The sequence below is a fragment of the Macrosteles quadrilineatus genome, unplaced genomic scaffold, assembly GCF_028750875.1.
Source record: "Macrosteles quadrilineatus isolate MER2022 unplaced genomic scaffold, UCM_ALF_1.0 Scaffold_4__1_contigs__length_99947679, whole genome shotgun sequence".
Lineage (NCBI taxonomy): Eukaryota > Metazoa > Arthropoda > Insecta > Hemiptera > Cicadellidae > Macrosteles > Macrosteles quadrilineatus.
The window spans coordinates 37,140,064-37,154,343 of NW_026542597.1; the positions used below are offsets into that span (position 1 = coordinate 37,140,064).

The 14,280-nt window shown below is 34.0% G+C and overlaps 2 protein-coding genes across 6 annotated transcripts in view; both read right to left on the reverse strand.

Annotated features, from left to right (window-relative positions):
- Positions 1-1,307: 1,307 nt before the first annotated feature.
- LOC128992854 (thioredoxin-like) lies at positions 1,308-1,901 on the reverse strand. Its single transcript, XM_054416597.1, has one exon. The coding sequence runs from the start codon at positions 1,899-1,901 to the stop codon at positions 1,308-1,310; it is 594 nt and encodes a 197-aa protein (XP_054272572.1).
- Positions 1,902-9,707: 7,806 nt separating this feature from the next.
- Positions 9,708-14,280, reverse strand: part of LOC128991720 (protein unc-79 homolog) — a 53,820-nt gene continuing 49,247 nt past the window's right edge. For all 5 annotated transcript variants that reach the window (XM_054414845.1, XM_054414842.1, XM_054414843.1 and 2 more), the window contains 5 exons: positions 14,089-14,261; positions 12,906-13,134; positions 11,726-11,866; positions 11,368-11,490; positions 9,708-11,202 (listed from right to left, as the gene is read on the reverse strand). In XM_054414845.1, coding sequence (XP_054270820.1) covers positions 11,017-11,202; positions 11,368-11,490; positions 11,726-11,866; positions 12,906-13,134; positions 14,089-14,261 — 852 coding nt within the window. In that variant the 3' untranslated portion in view covers positions 9,708-11,016. The remainder of the gene's footprint in view (positions 11,203-11,367; positions 11,491-11,725; positions 11,867-12,905; positions 13,135-14,088; positions 14,262-14,280) is intronic.

Here is a 14,280-nt window from a genome sequence, read left to right on the forward strand (position 1 = left end):
GGTGAAGAATATCCGGACTTGAGGATAAACTCTGGGATTAAGAATTACGGGGTGACTTAATATCCAACAACTGCCAGACTTTTCAAAACGTTATTTTAAAACTTCAGCCTTATTTAAATTATAATATGCCTACAGTCTAAAATAAAAACTTTTTAAACTACCTTGCTGCAAATTAGGTTTGGAAATTTTAGATTTTGGACTACAGTCAATGCAACTAGGCCTGCTGTATTAATCAATTAGTTCTATGGAAGGTTTGCTCTAATTACTGGCTTGGAAGTTTCATATTTAATTTATATTAGTGCTAAATATACAATTAGAAAAAATCTAATATTTATACAGTTAACTATAAAACTGATTTGTGCTATATTTATAATAACATCCTCTTTGTAAAACTTAACTAAAGTTTTATTTGAATAATATCGTTGGTTAAAAGACACTTGAAACTGCACAGCATAATAACAGATGATTGCATCACGGTGAAAATGCAAGCAATAAATCCACCAACCTTGTTTTCGATAAAACCGTATTAACGTCATATACGCTGCTCTCGATCAATTTGTCCACCAAACCTGTTTTGCTCATTCGATTTGCGAGGTGAAGCGAAACATCCACAAATCGTGATTGTATAAAACCACAGTAGTTCGTTCTCTGGTGATAATTTGTGATAGTAATATTAGTAAAAATACGTTTTGTACTCTGTTTGCCACAGTAGCAGTTTTAAGAGATATGATGTTGACGTTTTTAATATTATATTAGTATTCCTCAAATACTGCCGATGATCATCAAAAACTCTAACATTGGAATTGCATTGATTTTTCACTGCAAAACAGTGCAAGACTACAGGTACTTGAGGGACTAATCGTATCACACTACAGACTTGACATCCGTTGAACCCTCTGTCAAAATCCAAGAGTTGCACACCTACTTAAATGCAAATTAGGTCAGATCATAATAATTTCAGAAATAATTAATTTGTTAAGTATTTTTGATAAAAGTATACCTTTATTGAGAGTCCCAAAAGTTAAATAACTATCCTAAGCTAACCTACACTGACCAAATTTGCCTTTAGAAATTTGAGGTAGCTAACGGATCTTGGCAGAAATTTTTATGTGAGACATATTCCTAATTAAAATTTGATTTATATATTTGAGCGCTCTGTCCAGACGCATTGGGTCTGAAAAAGAAGAACATGTGATTTATGAAACTATTCATAACTATTTACATTGATTCCATGAAGTTTTATTGTTACAAACATTTCTGAAGTCTTAATCTCACCTACTGGTCACTTTAGTCCTGCGCAGACTTCATCATTCTCCTCTAAGTTTCTTCACCGTGTCCTCCACCCGAGACATGTTAGACCCCACGATTGTCTCCACAACTTTGCCCTGTTTGATAAACACGAAGGTAGGTAACGTCTTGACGTCGTACTTTGCAGCCAGTGTTTCATTTTCCTCTATATTCACCTTGAGGAACTTGACATCTTTGAATTCCTCAGCCATGCTGTTGAATCTCTGACTCACCATCCTGCAAGGGTTACACCACGTAGCGTAGAAGTCCACGACTGTAAGTACTTCCCCAACTGTCTTTAATCTCGCTTCGAAATCATCTTCGTCCTTTACCTCTCTCACTTTATTCTCTTTTTTGCTATCTTCTCGTTTAAGTTTAGATGAAGATGTTTTCTCGACGGATTTCACATCATTGTTCGTTTCTGTGGTTGTTTTCGCTTTTGAAAGTGAGTTTGCTTCAGCCTTTTCAGTATTCTTTTTTACTTCAGCCTTTTCATTATTCTTTTTTGCTTCAGCCTTTTCATCATTCTTTTTTACTTCAGCCTTTTCATCGTTGTTTTTCACTTTCTTCGCCTTTGTCTGTGCCATTCCGGACATTTCTTGGAAGTTCGGCATGAGATGATGGTTGTTGAAACTAGCAGTAAAATAACTAAACTTGAAGTGGGGTGACAAAAAACTTACTAAAATTTTAATTCTGTTGAAATAACCTATCAACAAATGGACGTATACAATAAACAAACCCAAAAAGAAAAATAATAAACAGCTGTAATTAGGTTTTTTTTATTCATTTCTTAAAGTTGATTCCTTCGACAGCATAGTGTTGTATCAATAGTCAAAGATAGTATCCATTGAGTTGTTTTGCATGGTCAAATAATTTATCATCAAACACACAAACTTTCAGCTTTAGAATTAGGCCTACTATACATGTTTAAATTAACAATAATTTTAATCTCAAATCTAAAATGATAAAGCAGGGACTACTATGATGAGAACAGGTCAACACAGTAGCACAGTATTTATTCAAGAGTGGCGTTACAGAGGGAAGTGAGGTCACTGGGTAGGAGGGAGGTTTTGGCGGGTGATGTTCTGGAGGGCGGAGATTTGGAGGGAGTAACAGCCGCTTGCAAGACAGATGGTCGCAATCCGGAATACCAGGCGTGCTGTTGTTAAACACTTCGTCCTATTCCTGCCTCAATATTTCAAGTTGAGAGCGATTTTGATTCTTCTCTTCAATTAATCTTGTTTTGCAATAAAGTCTAAAAAGAATATTCTAACGGTTCGAATTTTAAACTTTGCTTATGTTTGTCTTCAACTCATTCACATTAATGTGCAGCAGAGTTCTATGTGGAGTTTGATTCTTAGCTTACAGTACAAGTTTGATTAAAAGGTTTATGCATTTCAATGTTTTGGGTGACAATAATTTTCAATTTTTGTAGTATGAGATCATCATAACCAACCAATATAACAAAATCATTTGTATAAATGAATCTCAAATTTCCCTAAAAATGATGGTGAATCAGGAAAATGTTGATGTTTTATTATTTTACTAGTGTACATGTTGCTCGAATTCAAGCAATTGCAAAGTGTTACAGGATTTATTTCAAAACGAATAACAGTCATATTTACAATGAGAATAGCCAACTCAAAGATTACCGGTGAGTAGACTAACTCATACCGTGTTTATCTTCGTTATTGATAAACCTAACTCATTCCGGACGGTTTTCTCCTTCTCAAAATACCTCGCTGTACAGGCAACACAGGTCATTGATAGAGGGCCAATTGAGAACGAAAAGTCGTTTTGGGGTAGTGTTAGGGTGCATTTGTAACCTAATAGTTGAGATTGTCCAGGGTCAGGTACTGACTGTGATGAGTTAAACCTGTTACGCGCCAATGCTCTGTAGCTGCGGTCGTTATCACGATTACGCCTCCTGTCCATGTTTCGTTGTCGTCACGTCGGAGGCATTTAAAAGAAAAAAAATAAACAAATTACACAAAACAACGATAAATGCACAAATTTTAGTTACAATCATGCTAACACGATCCGTCATAGCGACACAAAACAACGATAAATACACAAATTTAAGATACAACCATACTAACACGATCCGTCTTGGGGGTTATGTTTCAACAAACTCAAATAGTAAATAAACGTACTCAATGTGTTTCATTGAATTGAAAAATAAATAACAGCAGTTAAATTATACAGCTGATCAAAATGTAAACAATTATGTTCTTCATAAGGATAACATGGGAACTTTCAAAGCCACTGGGGCAGAGCCCAAGGGACTTTTTTCAAAAATGTAAGGCCAGTTTGCAAATCTACGCGACACGCTCTTTCCAATGAGACGTCAATGGATAAAATCGGCTAAGAAATGGCGGAGGAGTTCAACCGACAAAGTTTCATGTAGCGTATTAATTATATAGATTACAATAAATTATTTATTGTTATGAAATTATTTCCACCTATGATTTACCACCTAAGTTGTAACGTAACCTGATGTCCAAATCCTAAACAAGATTTTAGAATAATTAAAACATTTCAACCTGGAAAAAGACATAATGGTAGTAAATTTAAGAAAATTCCCAGTTATTTGGTAGTGGAAAATTTAACAATAGTATCTGAATAACCTTCTAGTTTATACAAATACACAATAATTTATACAAAATCAATCTTCTAAAATGTTTTATACAGGGTCTTTCAGTGCAGGGATTCAACCCCGCATCTAGTCTATGTAATGCGATTCTCCGAACTTTACGTGATAAATTGACGATATTGAATTTCCATATTGACTGCGATCGGTATAAAACTGAAAGCATATCACTGTTTACATTGTTTTTAGATCTACAGAAAGTTTATAGTTCACAGTGGATAAACCAATGAACAATTATATTAAATCAATTGAGATGGGGACGCCATGTAGGTGCGTATTTTAACCCAAACATTAGCATTTAAAAGACTAACTAAATACATATTGGCGCTCACTATGCCTTTTTAAATAATTTGGCATTTCAGTTGAGCATTTGATAACAAGTTTTGTGTGAGAAAAATAATTGTATTTTACAGCATACAGTACACCATTTCTGTGGCTAAATTGAACAACGTTTTTTATTGTCAAAGACTGACTGCAAATCTTATACAATGTATAATTCCCAGTAATGTATAACAGTTTGATTGAGATGTGTCTATTGCGATTATTTGGTTAAAGTTCAACTGAGCGAAAAACTACGTACCATATATATATATATATATATATATTTGACCACTTATAATTTTCAAAATATAACTATTGACTCACAGTTATAACCTGAGCAATATATTGAGCTACCTACCGTTAATCACTACAGCATGTAAAAAATATAACGTAATATTGTTACGTAGTTAATTCACTTCACCACAACTGACGGTAAAATGAAGTGTTCAAATATGAGAGGATTGTTTTAGATTGAAAAATAACCCAACTCTACTCAAAACAACGACAAAAGTTTTCCCAAACAAAACAGTTTTTGTTCCCGGAAAGTACTGATTGGTGTGTAAGCGCTTCGTTTGACCGTTGTTTTAAAACAAAGTTTGAAATCCCTCGATTGTTGGATGTTGTGTTTAAATATCGCTGTTATTGAATGATTAATAAAAACGTGAAGTTTGAAAAAAATACAGCGAAATATGTGGTAACAAATAATTGGATTTAAGAGTGGTTTTTCCTTATTCCTTAAGTGTGGGGGTTTTCTTAAACTAGACGATAGAACATACGATTTTTAATTCAAATAACAATTGGTAAAAGTTATATTCAAATATTACAATTTTGTAAAGATAAGTGGAAATACAAGTAAGTAGACTTCTTTATTGTAAAATCCAAAGCTGGGGTTGGTGTGTTTCTTGTGATCTAGAGAAACATGAAAATACTGTAAATAGTATACTGCATCACACAGGGAATACAATTAATCTTTTTGACAAGACCTCAAGTTTAATGAAAATTTAATATTTTCCGACAAATTGCACCATTTTACTAATAAACAAGCAATTATTAAAGAGATTTAATTATTTCGTCTATTGTTAGTTTACATTATACTATTGATATCGAACCAACCAAATGAAAAGAATGTAGACCAACATTAAGATAGATTACAACCAATTAAAACAATAGATACATGCTTTTGTTGCATGCGATTGCTTTCAATCGAAGCTCACGACAGCTGATTTTTAAACCCTAGAGAGAGAAAAAGTCCCTTTAGACCCGCATGTATTGAAAACAGCTGGTATGGCTGCAGTATGACGATAATACTATCGTCACACAAATTTTTTGTAAATAACGTATTAACACATATAAGTGTTATATGTCATATTATCACAGACAAATTATGCAAAGATATAATATGAAATGAAACGTCCATAGTTGAGCATAATATTTTTTTTCACCAACGCTTCCTTGTTTTCAAACAACAAAGGAATTAACAAATCAAATTTGCATCGCGTGAAGGCTATGCATAATGCAAACTTGTACAAACACAGGTTTACATTTTCATATTTTACCAACTATTTACAGAACTTACACGTAAACCTTCTAGGAAAACATTGGAACGTTCAAACTACTGTATGATGTTTGACATGATAGTGAAAAACATCAAAACTGATTTTCGAAACTGAGATTTGTGTATACTCCGATACTGCTGTTTTGTACAGATTGAATTTGTGTTTAATGGGTAGTTTTTTTGCAGCAATAGAATTGTACTAGTTTTAGAGATTGTATGTACACGAATAAAGGATACTGTTTGATATGTTGGTACGATTGTACGTGATATTGTGATGAATAATATCATAGTGTTCTAAAGAATAGTCCCGTGTAATACATTATATTATCATGCATCGGAAAGGTCCATATATGAATGCATCTCTTGATATTCACTGTAAAGAATTATTTATGTATCTATCTATAAATACCTGCTTCACCAAAAAGTCAAGTCTTAAAAATACACATAGTTTAATCGACACTCTATGTTTCTGTTTTGTACTTACATTTAAGGTGTTTTAAATTAGATACGGATTGTCAGCAAAATAACATTTGTAATCGCCGTTTGGCAAGGAAATCATGCGACAGCAATGTCGAATCCCATTAACATGACCTTCAAGAAAATGCCATTAAAACTTAATTCTACGATTTTACTTCATATTTACATTTTTACTAGGCTACATGTTATTGGTGATAAATGATTGGTTTTGACATTGTTTGGAACCAAAGGTGTTTACAGTAAATAGGAGTATCTGAGGTAAAACTGTTAAAGCAAGTCATGTGCTGGGCCTGCAGCTGTCTTGGAACTATGAATAATTCAAAAGTTGCAATTTATACGATCTACCTCATCCTGAATTTGTGCCACAGTTTCAACTTTGAATCTTAAACACTTTAGAGAAACAATTTTCGTCGACGATGTTTATAGTATGAAGGATTGATTGAATACCTATGTTAAGTGTATTGCCATAGATAAATATTAATCATACTTCGTGTTTTGGTTAGTCTATGGAAAATCGTGTGACCCAATAAAATTATTATTTTAGAATGAGTGGGGAATAAGTACAGTAGGCCTACGAGTAAGATTTTACGACTTTACAAATTTTATAAATTCAATAATTTACAAAAACTTAAAATAATTATTATTATATGTATAGTGTATTCCAACTTAGGTTGGCCTTTTGTGTGTTGTTAGTTGTAATGTGTTAAGTATTTTCACCTGAGGAGGGGATCAGATTTCCTAAAACCAAGTATTATTTTTTACCATTGTGAAGGTAAATGTAAACCTAAACAAGATTAACTCATCATCACCAACAATGAACTTGAAAAAAAATTCTACAAAGCGATTTTACAGTAGACTATGAATAATTGAATATGAACTAATGCTGCATACTTTTTTACAATTTCAATGCATGAAGACTATTAATATCAAAACAAAAGAACTCAAGCTATTTAACCTCACCCTTAAATCGAGAGTTATAACTGATTGTCATTTTGACAAAACAGCAATCAAATGCAGACTTGAGAAGACAATTGAAACCTCTCAACAAAGCTGTTATTGTTCTCCACATCAACAATTGTTTTTGTTTTCACTCTGTTAAACTTTGTATCCATGGAAAGTTTGTTCATAAATATTGTTTCACTCTTTTGTTTTTACAATGTTTTTTTTTGTGTCAGTGTGTGATTTTTTTTTATTCAGTTCCATCCTGGTTTTAATATAAAATAAAACTATCTTCAAGATAAAAGTTTTTTAGTTACTAATAAAGTTAATTTACTTCGTTACCATTTAGATTAAGGGTTTGACTCCTGTCTGGGACAACTCATACTTTGTCTGTACCAGAGTGTTGTGGGAGAAGCCAATCTTATAATGAACAGTGACCGACTTGGATGAAATTTGGACTGTTTGTCAAGAGTTGCACCTATAAATCAGGCATTTTGCTTCTTTCTACTTACTATGTGAGTGTGTGTCCATCCACAACTTGTGTTATCATTTGAATTTGACTTGTTCATAAATAGACCTTGACTAAATTTGCCAATGTAAAACAATGACTCCAGGGACCCAAAGTGTTAACCAGTCACACAAATTTCCCTTAAAAGTAAATACAATATAACATGTAGAATTTTGGAGCAGTAGCTCAGGTGCCAATTCTGTTTTAAGGTCTAAAAGATTATAAGAATTATGACTTTTCCTAGACCCAGACGGTCATGTTAATTATTATTTAAAGAATTAAAAATATTAACTCTACCTTCAAATTCTCCAAACATTGATGTTTATAATAAGAAACCTAATTTTTTCATGAATGAAAATTTTTAACCATTCGCTACCTAACCAGAAACCGCAATTATTTTCAACTGTCCATACACACATTGACAGTTTTTTGTAACCTCACCCCAATAGATGGGTAAAATTTTTATGATAAATTGCAGTACATATTAAATGTATCCATTCAACAGAGTCGTTAAAAAAAAAGAGATGTTTAAGTTGCTTATATATAAAGCTTATTATAGAGTACAGATTGTCTAAATGGTCATTTTTTACCTATTCAAAATTCTCTTGTAAACCTTGCTTTATCTATTTTTTTGTTGTTTTGAAGTTCAATTTGAAAATTTCCCCTGTTTACCCAGCTATGCTGGTTCAATTAATTGTAAACATTTATGTGAAAATAAATCATTGGACTTGAGTTGATGGCATTTCTAAAGTTTAATTTTATTATGAATAAATATATTTTTAATTTTATCAAATAACCCAAGTAAACAGACACAGATTGCTATCATCAATCTAACGTTATGAGCAACAGTCACAGCAATCCGTCTTCTGCTTTGCTAAATTAGACAAGGGATAACGATATGCAAGCTGCTTAAGCTGCTTCACGCTTCTGCTTTATTTTTATGAGAAAATCTAAGTGCTCTGGATGACAAATTACCGTTTTTAACCAAATTAATATATTGCGGTAGATGAATATTTAATTCATTGTTTAGACAGAATATGTAAGTTAAATGTATACTGATATGAAATTAAGTTTCTTATTTGTTAATCTTTGCACCACGCGAAAAATAATTGACTTTGACCATAACTTCATAATCTCCATTTCACACACAGGCTGAGTAAACTCATTAGCATATTGCTGTTTATTTTTGTCAGGTATTTTCATTTAAATGTTTGGTCCCATGTCTTTAATGTTTTGGAGCAAGGCTTTGGGCAGTAAGAATAATTTTCACTAAGATAAGAATCATTCCTGATTGGCAGGATATAAACCCGGGACCTCACTCTTATAAAAACCAAATAGGATATAAACTTGACAAAGTCTATTGTAATTATAGTGAAAAAACTAAATGACCAATAAATCTATTCTATTCTATTCTATTTTCAAGGACTGATGTACTACGCTCTACCACTGGACCAGCTCACAACCCAAGCAATTTGTCTATTTATTTAGTAAACAAAATATAGAAAAAAAATAATTAGTCTGAAAAGATTGGGTATTTAAGTCTATAATGGTTAGCATCTCGGACTTTGATACGCAAATATTTTAGGGATTTGGACGACTTTCCATTTCAAGCATTTGTGTTTCTTTCATACATAAATCCACTGGTTTGGACACTGACAAAAAATACACTTTCAATACAACTACAGATCTGCTCTGGAACACTAATGCTTGGCATTACCACAACGCTGAACACCCAATGGTGGGATTAGCCTGTGCCCATCACTTTTGTAGGAATGTATTAAGATTTTTAGATTTAGGTACAATACTCACAGCTTTATGTATTTATTACAAAAGTAGTTTAAATTCCAAACTATTTCAAGTAGTTACCTTTGCAAAAAAGTAGATAACAAGCCGGTAGATTCACAGAATTTGTTTGATCATTATTGGTAGTTTTGAATTCGAGTATGTAGGATAACAGAAGTATAAACAACTATTATTTAGCTTTTTATTGTTCATACATGGTTGTATACAACATTCATCGAGATAAAATATTTCTTTCCAGTAGGTAACAATAACGACTATTAATTTTACCTAATATCCAATTCAGTCTTATTTACAAGTAAAATTTCTTGTATCTTACAAAATTATAAACTCTTTTGCAAACATCATCTATGAAAGAGTTTCAAGGATCGCTTAATTCATAATCTATTATTTCATTACATTTAAAATATCTTTTCTCACTAATAAATTACTTCAATTCTGTATATTTTGTTAAAGCATTCTTTCTGTACTAACACCATTTTTCAAGTAGTAAGGTGTTAAAAATATTTTTTTTTTTTTACAAAATTACATTCATAAATCACACAAGTATTCATCAGTGATTATTTAGTTTTTTATCTTGTAAATAGAGCTTTTGCTGGTTAACACAACTAAATAACATAGCTTAAATACAACAGTAACATCTTCAACTTGGGAAGTTGTGACTACTAACAAGGTAACTTTTTACAACAATAGAGGGTAAAATTTGATGCAAAAAACTCAGTCTAAGATGTAACTTACATAGTAACTTAACATCTAACATCTACCTAGATAGACCTGTTTTGAACATCAGACATCAGTCTAGATGGAGTATAAATCTGTTACTGTGGAGGACTACAATTCTGACGCATCATGAACTGCAGCTACAACCACCGCAGCAACTAGGGGTTGTGTATATACTACTCAGACATCAGTCTAGATGGAGTAGAAATCTGTTACTACGGAGGACTACAGTTCTGACGCATCTTGAACTGCAACTACAACCACCGCAGCAACTAGGGGTTGTGTATATACTACTCAGACATCAGTCTAGATGGAGTAGAAATCTGTTACTACGGAGGACTACAGTTCTGACGCATCATGAACTGCAGCTACAACCACCGCAGCAACTAGGGGTTGTGTATATACTACTCAGACATCAATCTAGATGGAGTATAAATCTGTTACTGTGGAGGACTACAATTCTGACGCATCATGAACTGCAGCTACAACCACCGCAGCAACTAGGGGTTGTGTATATACTACTCAGACATCAGTCTAGATGGAGTAGAAATCTGTTACTACGGAGGACTACAGTTCTGACGCATCATGAACTGCAGCTACAACCACTGCAGCAACTAGGGGTTGTGTATATACTACTCAGACATCAGTCTAGATGGAGTATAAATCTGTTACTGTGGAGGACTACAATTCTGACGCATCATGAACTGCAGCTACAACCACCGCAGCAACTAGGGGTTGTGTATACACTCAGACATCAGTCTAGATGGAGTAGAAGTGTGTTGCTGCGGAGGATTGCAACTCTATCTGACCCATCTTGAACTGCAGTCGCTGCAACCACCGCAGCAGTTGTGGATTGTGAATTCGTTCAGCCTGAGGTTGGCCCAACTGTGTGACGGGGGGAAGGTTGCGGCAACCCTGCAGCCTCAGCTGAAGATGTCCTGGGAGCTAGGGAAATACAGCAACAAATTAACAATCAATATATACACTGTGCAGTATATCTGTGCTTGCTAATCAGAAACCAAGCTTAGCACTTGCTTATTTGAGCCATTCCTAAGTTTTACTACTAATAAAACATAGATCAATTATCAAATTACAAAAGTTTTAAGATACCTGGATATAATGTGCAAAGAGAACAGGACTCCAGATGGGCAGCAGTTTGCTCAGAATTGCAGAGTTACATTCTAAAAGTCCCTCTAACAGGCTGAGGAAATGCAGGTTGACCATCTCTGCCAGCTATGGGAAAAGTACAAAGATCATTATAAAAAAGAAAAAAAAAATCACTATTTTGGGTTCAACTTTAAAACAATTAAGATTACATAGTTTACAGAATCACAGGAAACTTTGGTTTATTCAATCTCAAATCATGTAAATTATTATTTATCCATTTAAATCGAGAAATTAAAAAATATATCATGAAATTTTTCATTTTTGTCAACATATTACTAGAAACAGCTCATCAGTCTCTCACCACTTTGGAGTGGGACACCATTTGCAGCACACAAGGCGTCACCTTGCCCCAGAAGTCAAACAGGATGCCAACCATGGTGGAGTGAGCTTCGGTAGAGGGAAGATTACCAGCAGCATTCTGCTCCAGATACACCGTCCACAGCTGAAAATAAATTGTCAAATAAAGCAGTAAACAAGATACAGGTACATTTTAAAGAATATCATTGCTTCAATTGTTGGATGCTACATATATTCAATTAATATTTCTTTATTCATTAAAGCACTAAAGTACATGAATAGTGTCACTCTCTTGCATGTTTTTAAATTACAATATGTTCTTACATTCTATAAATACAAAGTTCTTAAAATCTAACGTAAGTTTATATAAATTAAAAATCACTGTAAAATCAGTAGTTCCAGTGAACTCCTGCAAAAATGGCTGTATGCAACAAGACCAAAACTTCAGCACTTATTGGTAAATTATCCGTCTGCGAGGCTTCTATAGTTCTTCTCTATAGTTATATAGAGGCTTCTGAAGCGTGTTACTATAGTTTATAGTAACGGTACTGGACTCATAAGGATCGTTAAGGCTCAATATAATCAATCTGGTGTTGCTAGCGACATTCTGAGTTGAATAATAAAGATCTAAAATTAATTACTGAGCCAAACCACATCCATATCACAGCCATTTTGATGATCTAATAATTTCTAATGCATCTAATTAAATATAATAAGGAAAAGAACATTGAAAACTTCCACTCGTACCTTAAGGGTACGAGTGTGCTCTAAATATAATTTACATATTAAGCTAAAATAATTAATAGTTCCCTAACCCCTTAATCCCCCCTTCCTGAAAAAAAATTAGAACATATTTTAATATTACTTATTCTAAGGTAAACTTATCAATCGGCGGTGGAGTCCCGTCTTGACCATGGCGCCTACACCCTCTTGACTATGGAACACGACTGTGCTCTGTCTCTGCGCTTCCTACCCCCTCCCCCGTTCTCCAGCAATCAGCTGATCCTAACCGTCTGATGCGTCGCCGCTGTGACGCAAGCGTCACAACGAGCATGGAAGTCTTACTTCTAATTGGAAAAACCTCTCTAGTTAAAAACCATGTGAATACTATGAGTTAATTACATTCTACTAAAACTTGTGAATACAAAATCCCAAAACGATGAATTGAATGCTTCTAAAATTACCTGACAAAGCACGAAGGCGTGAAACAAAGACGACATGTGAGGTACAGAGGCCTTCGGCTGTTCTGCAAACCCAGCCATGATGATCTGCACATGGTCAGCTATCTGACACGAAGCCTCCTGAGGCACTGGCGTACATACGTTGGCATGCAGCGCAGTGTGTGTCAGAGAGCCTAGCAGCAGCCAGGACAACAACCTGATGTGGCCAACACAGTCCAGGAACTCCCTGGGTCTGTGAACAGTAACAGAGCTTCTATCACAGCTTTCTGATGTGTCAAAACTTGGTTTTCCTTGATCACTGGGCTTTAAATTAATCGTTCTAGCTAAAGAAGAAGCTGATTTTAGAAACAAATCTGTCATCTCATATCTTGACCATAAAATATACGCAAAATTATGTCAGCGTCACACAAAATCTAATCAAATATGAAAATATTAAATTAAATCAGGGAAAGATTGATAGGCAAAATGAAACACTATTTTCATAAATCAAACTCTACTTCAAAGGAGTAATTCACAAAGAGTTTTTATTTTAAAACCCACAACACAAATATATTTATATTAATGGTATGATTCTCTTCAACAAGCCATTATAAAGTTTTTTTTTACGAGCTATTGACTCTTAAATGAGCCCTGTTATTTCATAACTATACACCTTTAGCTCGTAAATGGGCTGCAGATCATTTTTAGCAAAATAGTTATAATTTTCTATAATTCAATATTTTTAACCCTTAATTCAGACTTTTGTTTCTACAAAAATGAGTGAAACATAATTTGTGTGATCTGGAAGGTGGGTAATGGGGATATTATATGTTGTTTTTTTTTTTTTGTAGAAGTCCCAAAGAGAGCAGTCCAGTTTCGGTCTGGGAAGTCGAAAAACACTGTACGCATTTAATAGGTTGGGTCATTGTACTACATACAGCTGGTCTAAAGTCTGAACAATTATGTAATAATTAGAATTAGTGTGACTCATTTAAGAGTTAAATAGCTAAACAGGTCCACTCCTGCCTTTCATGTTTGATGGTAACCATTAACCAACGAAAATAAGGACTATCAGTGTTCCAATTTTGCACCAATTATTAAACTCTGTTATAATGTAGCACAATACTTTGTAGATGTTTATCAAGAATCTAAAAACAATATTGTACTGTATGGTTAAGAATCAGATGATATATATCTCTCGCATTACCCCTGCTGGAGAGAAGTAGTCCCGTAGAGCCAAGGTAGACACCTCGCGGCCGCTCTGTTGTCTCGGTTGTTACCTCTCATCATCTCTAGAGCCACAAACTGTGCAATTCCACTCTTCAGCGTTCCTCCGAGAGTGTCCTCGTTAAGTCCCACTGGCATTCCCTTACAGAAACTCTGAAAATATACAAGATTT

What these genes read in the sequence shown, in the direction of transcription:
- LOC128992854 (XM_054416597.1), bottom strand. Translation starts at nt 1,901, where the DNA reads ATGCCGAACTTCCAAGAAATGTCCGGAATGGCACAGACAAAGGCGAAG.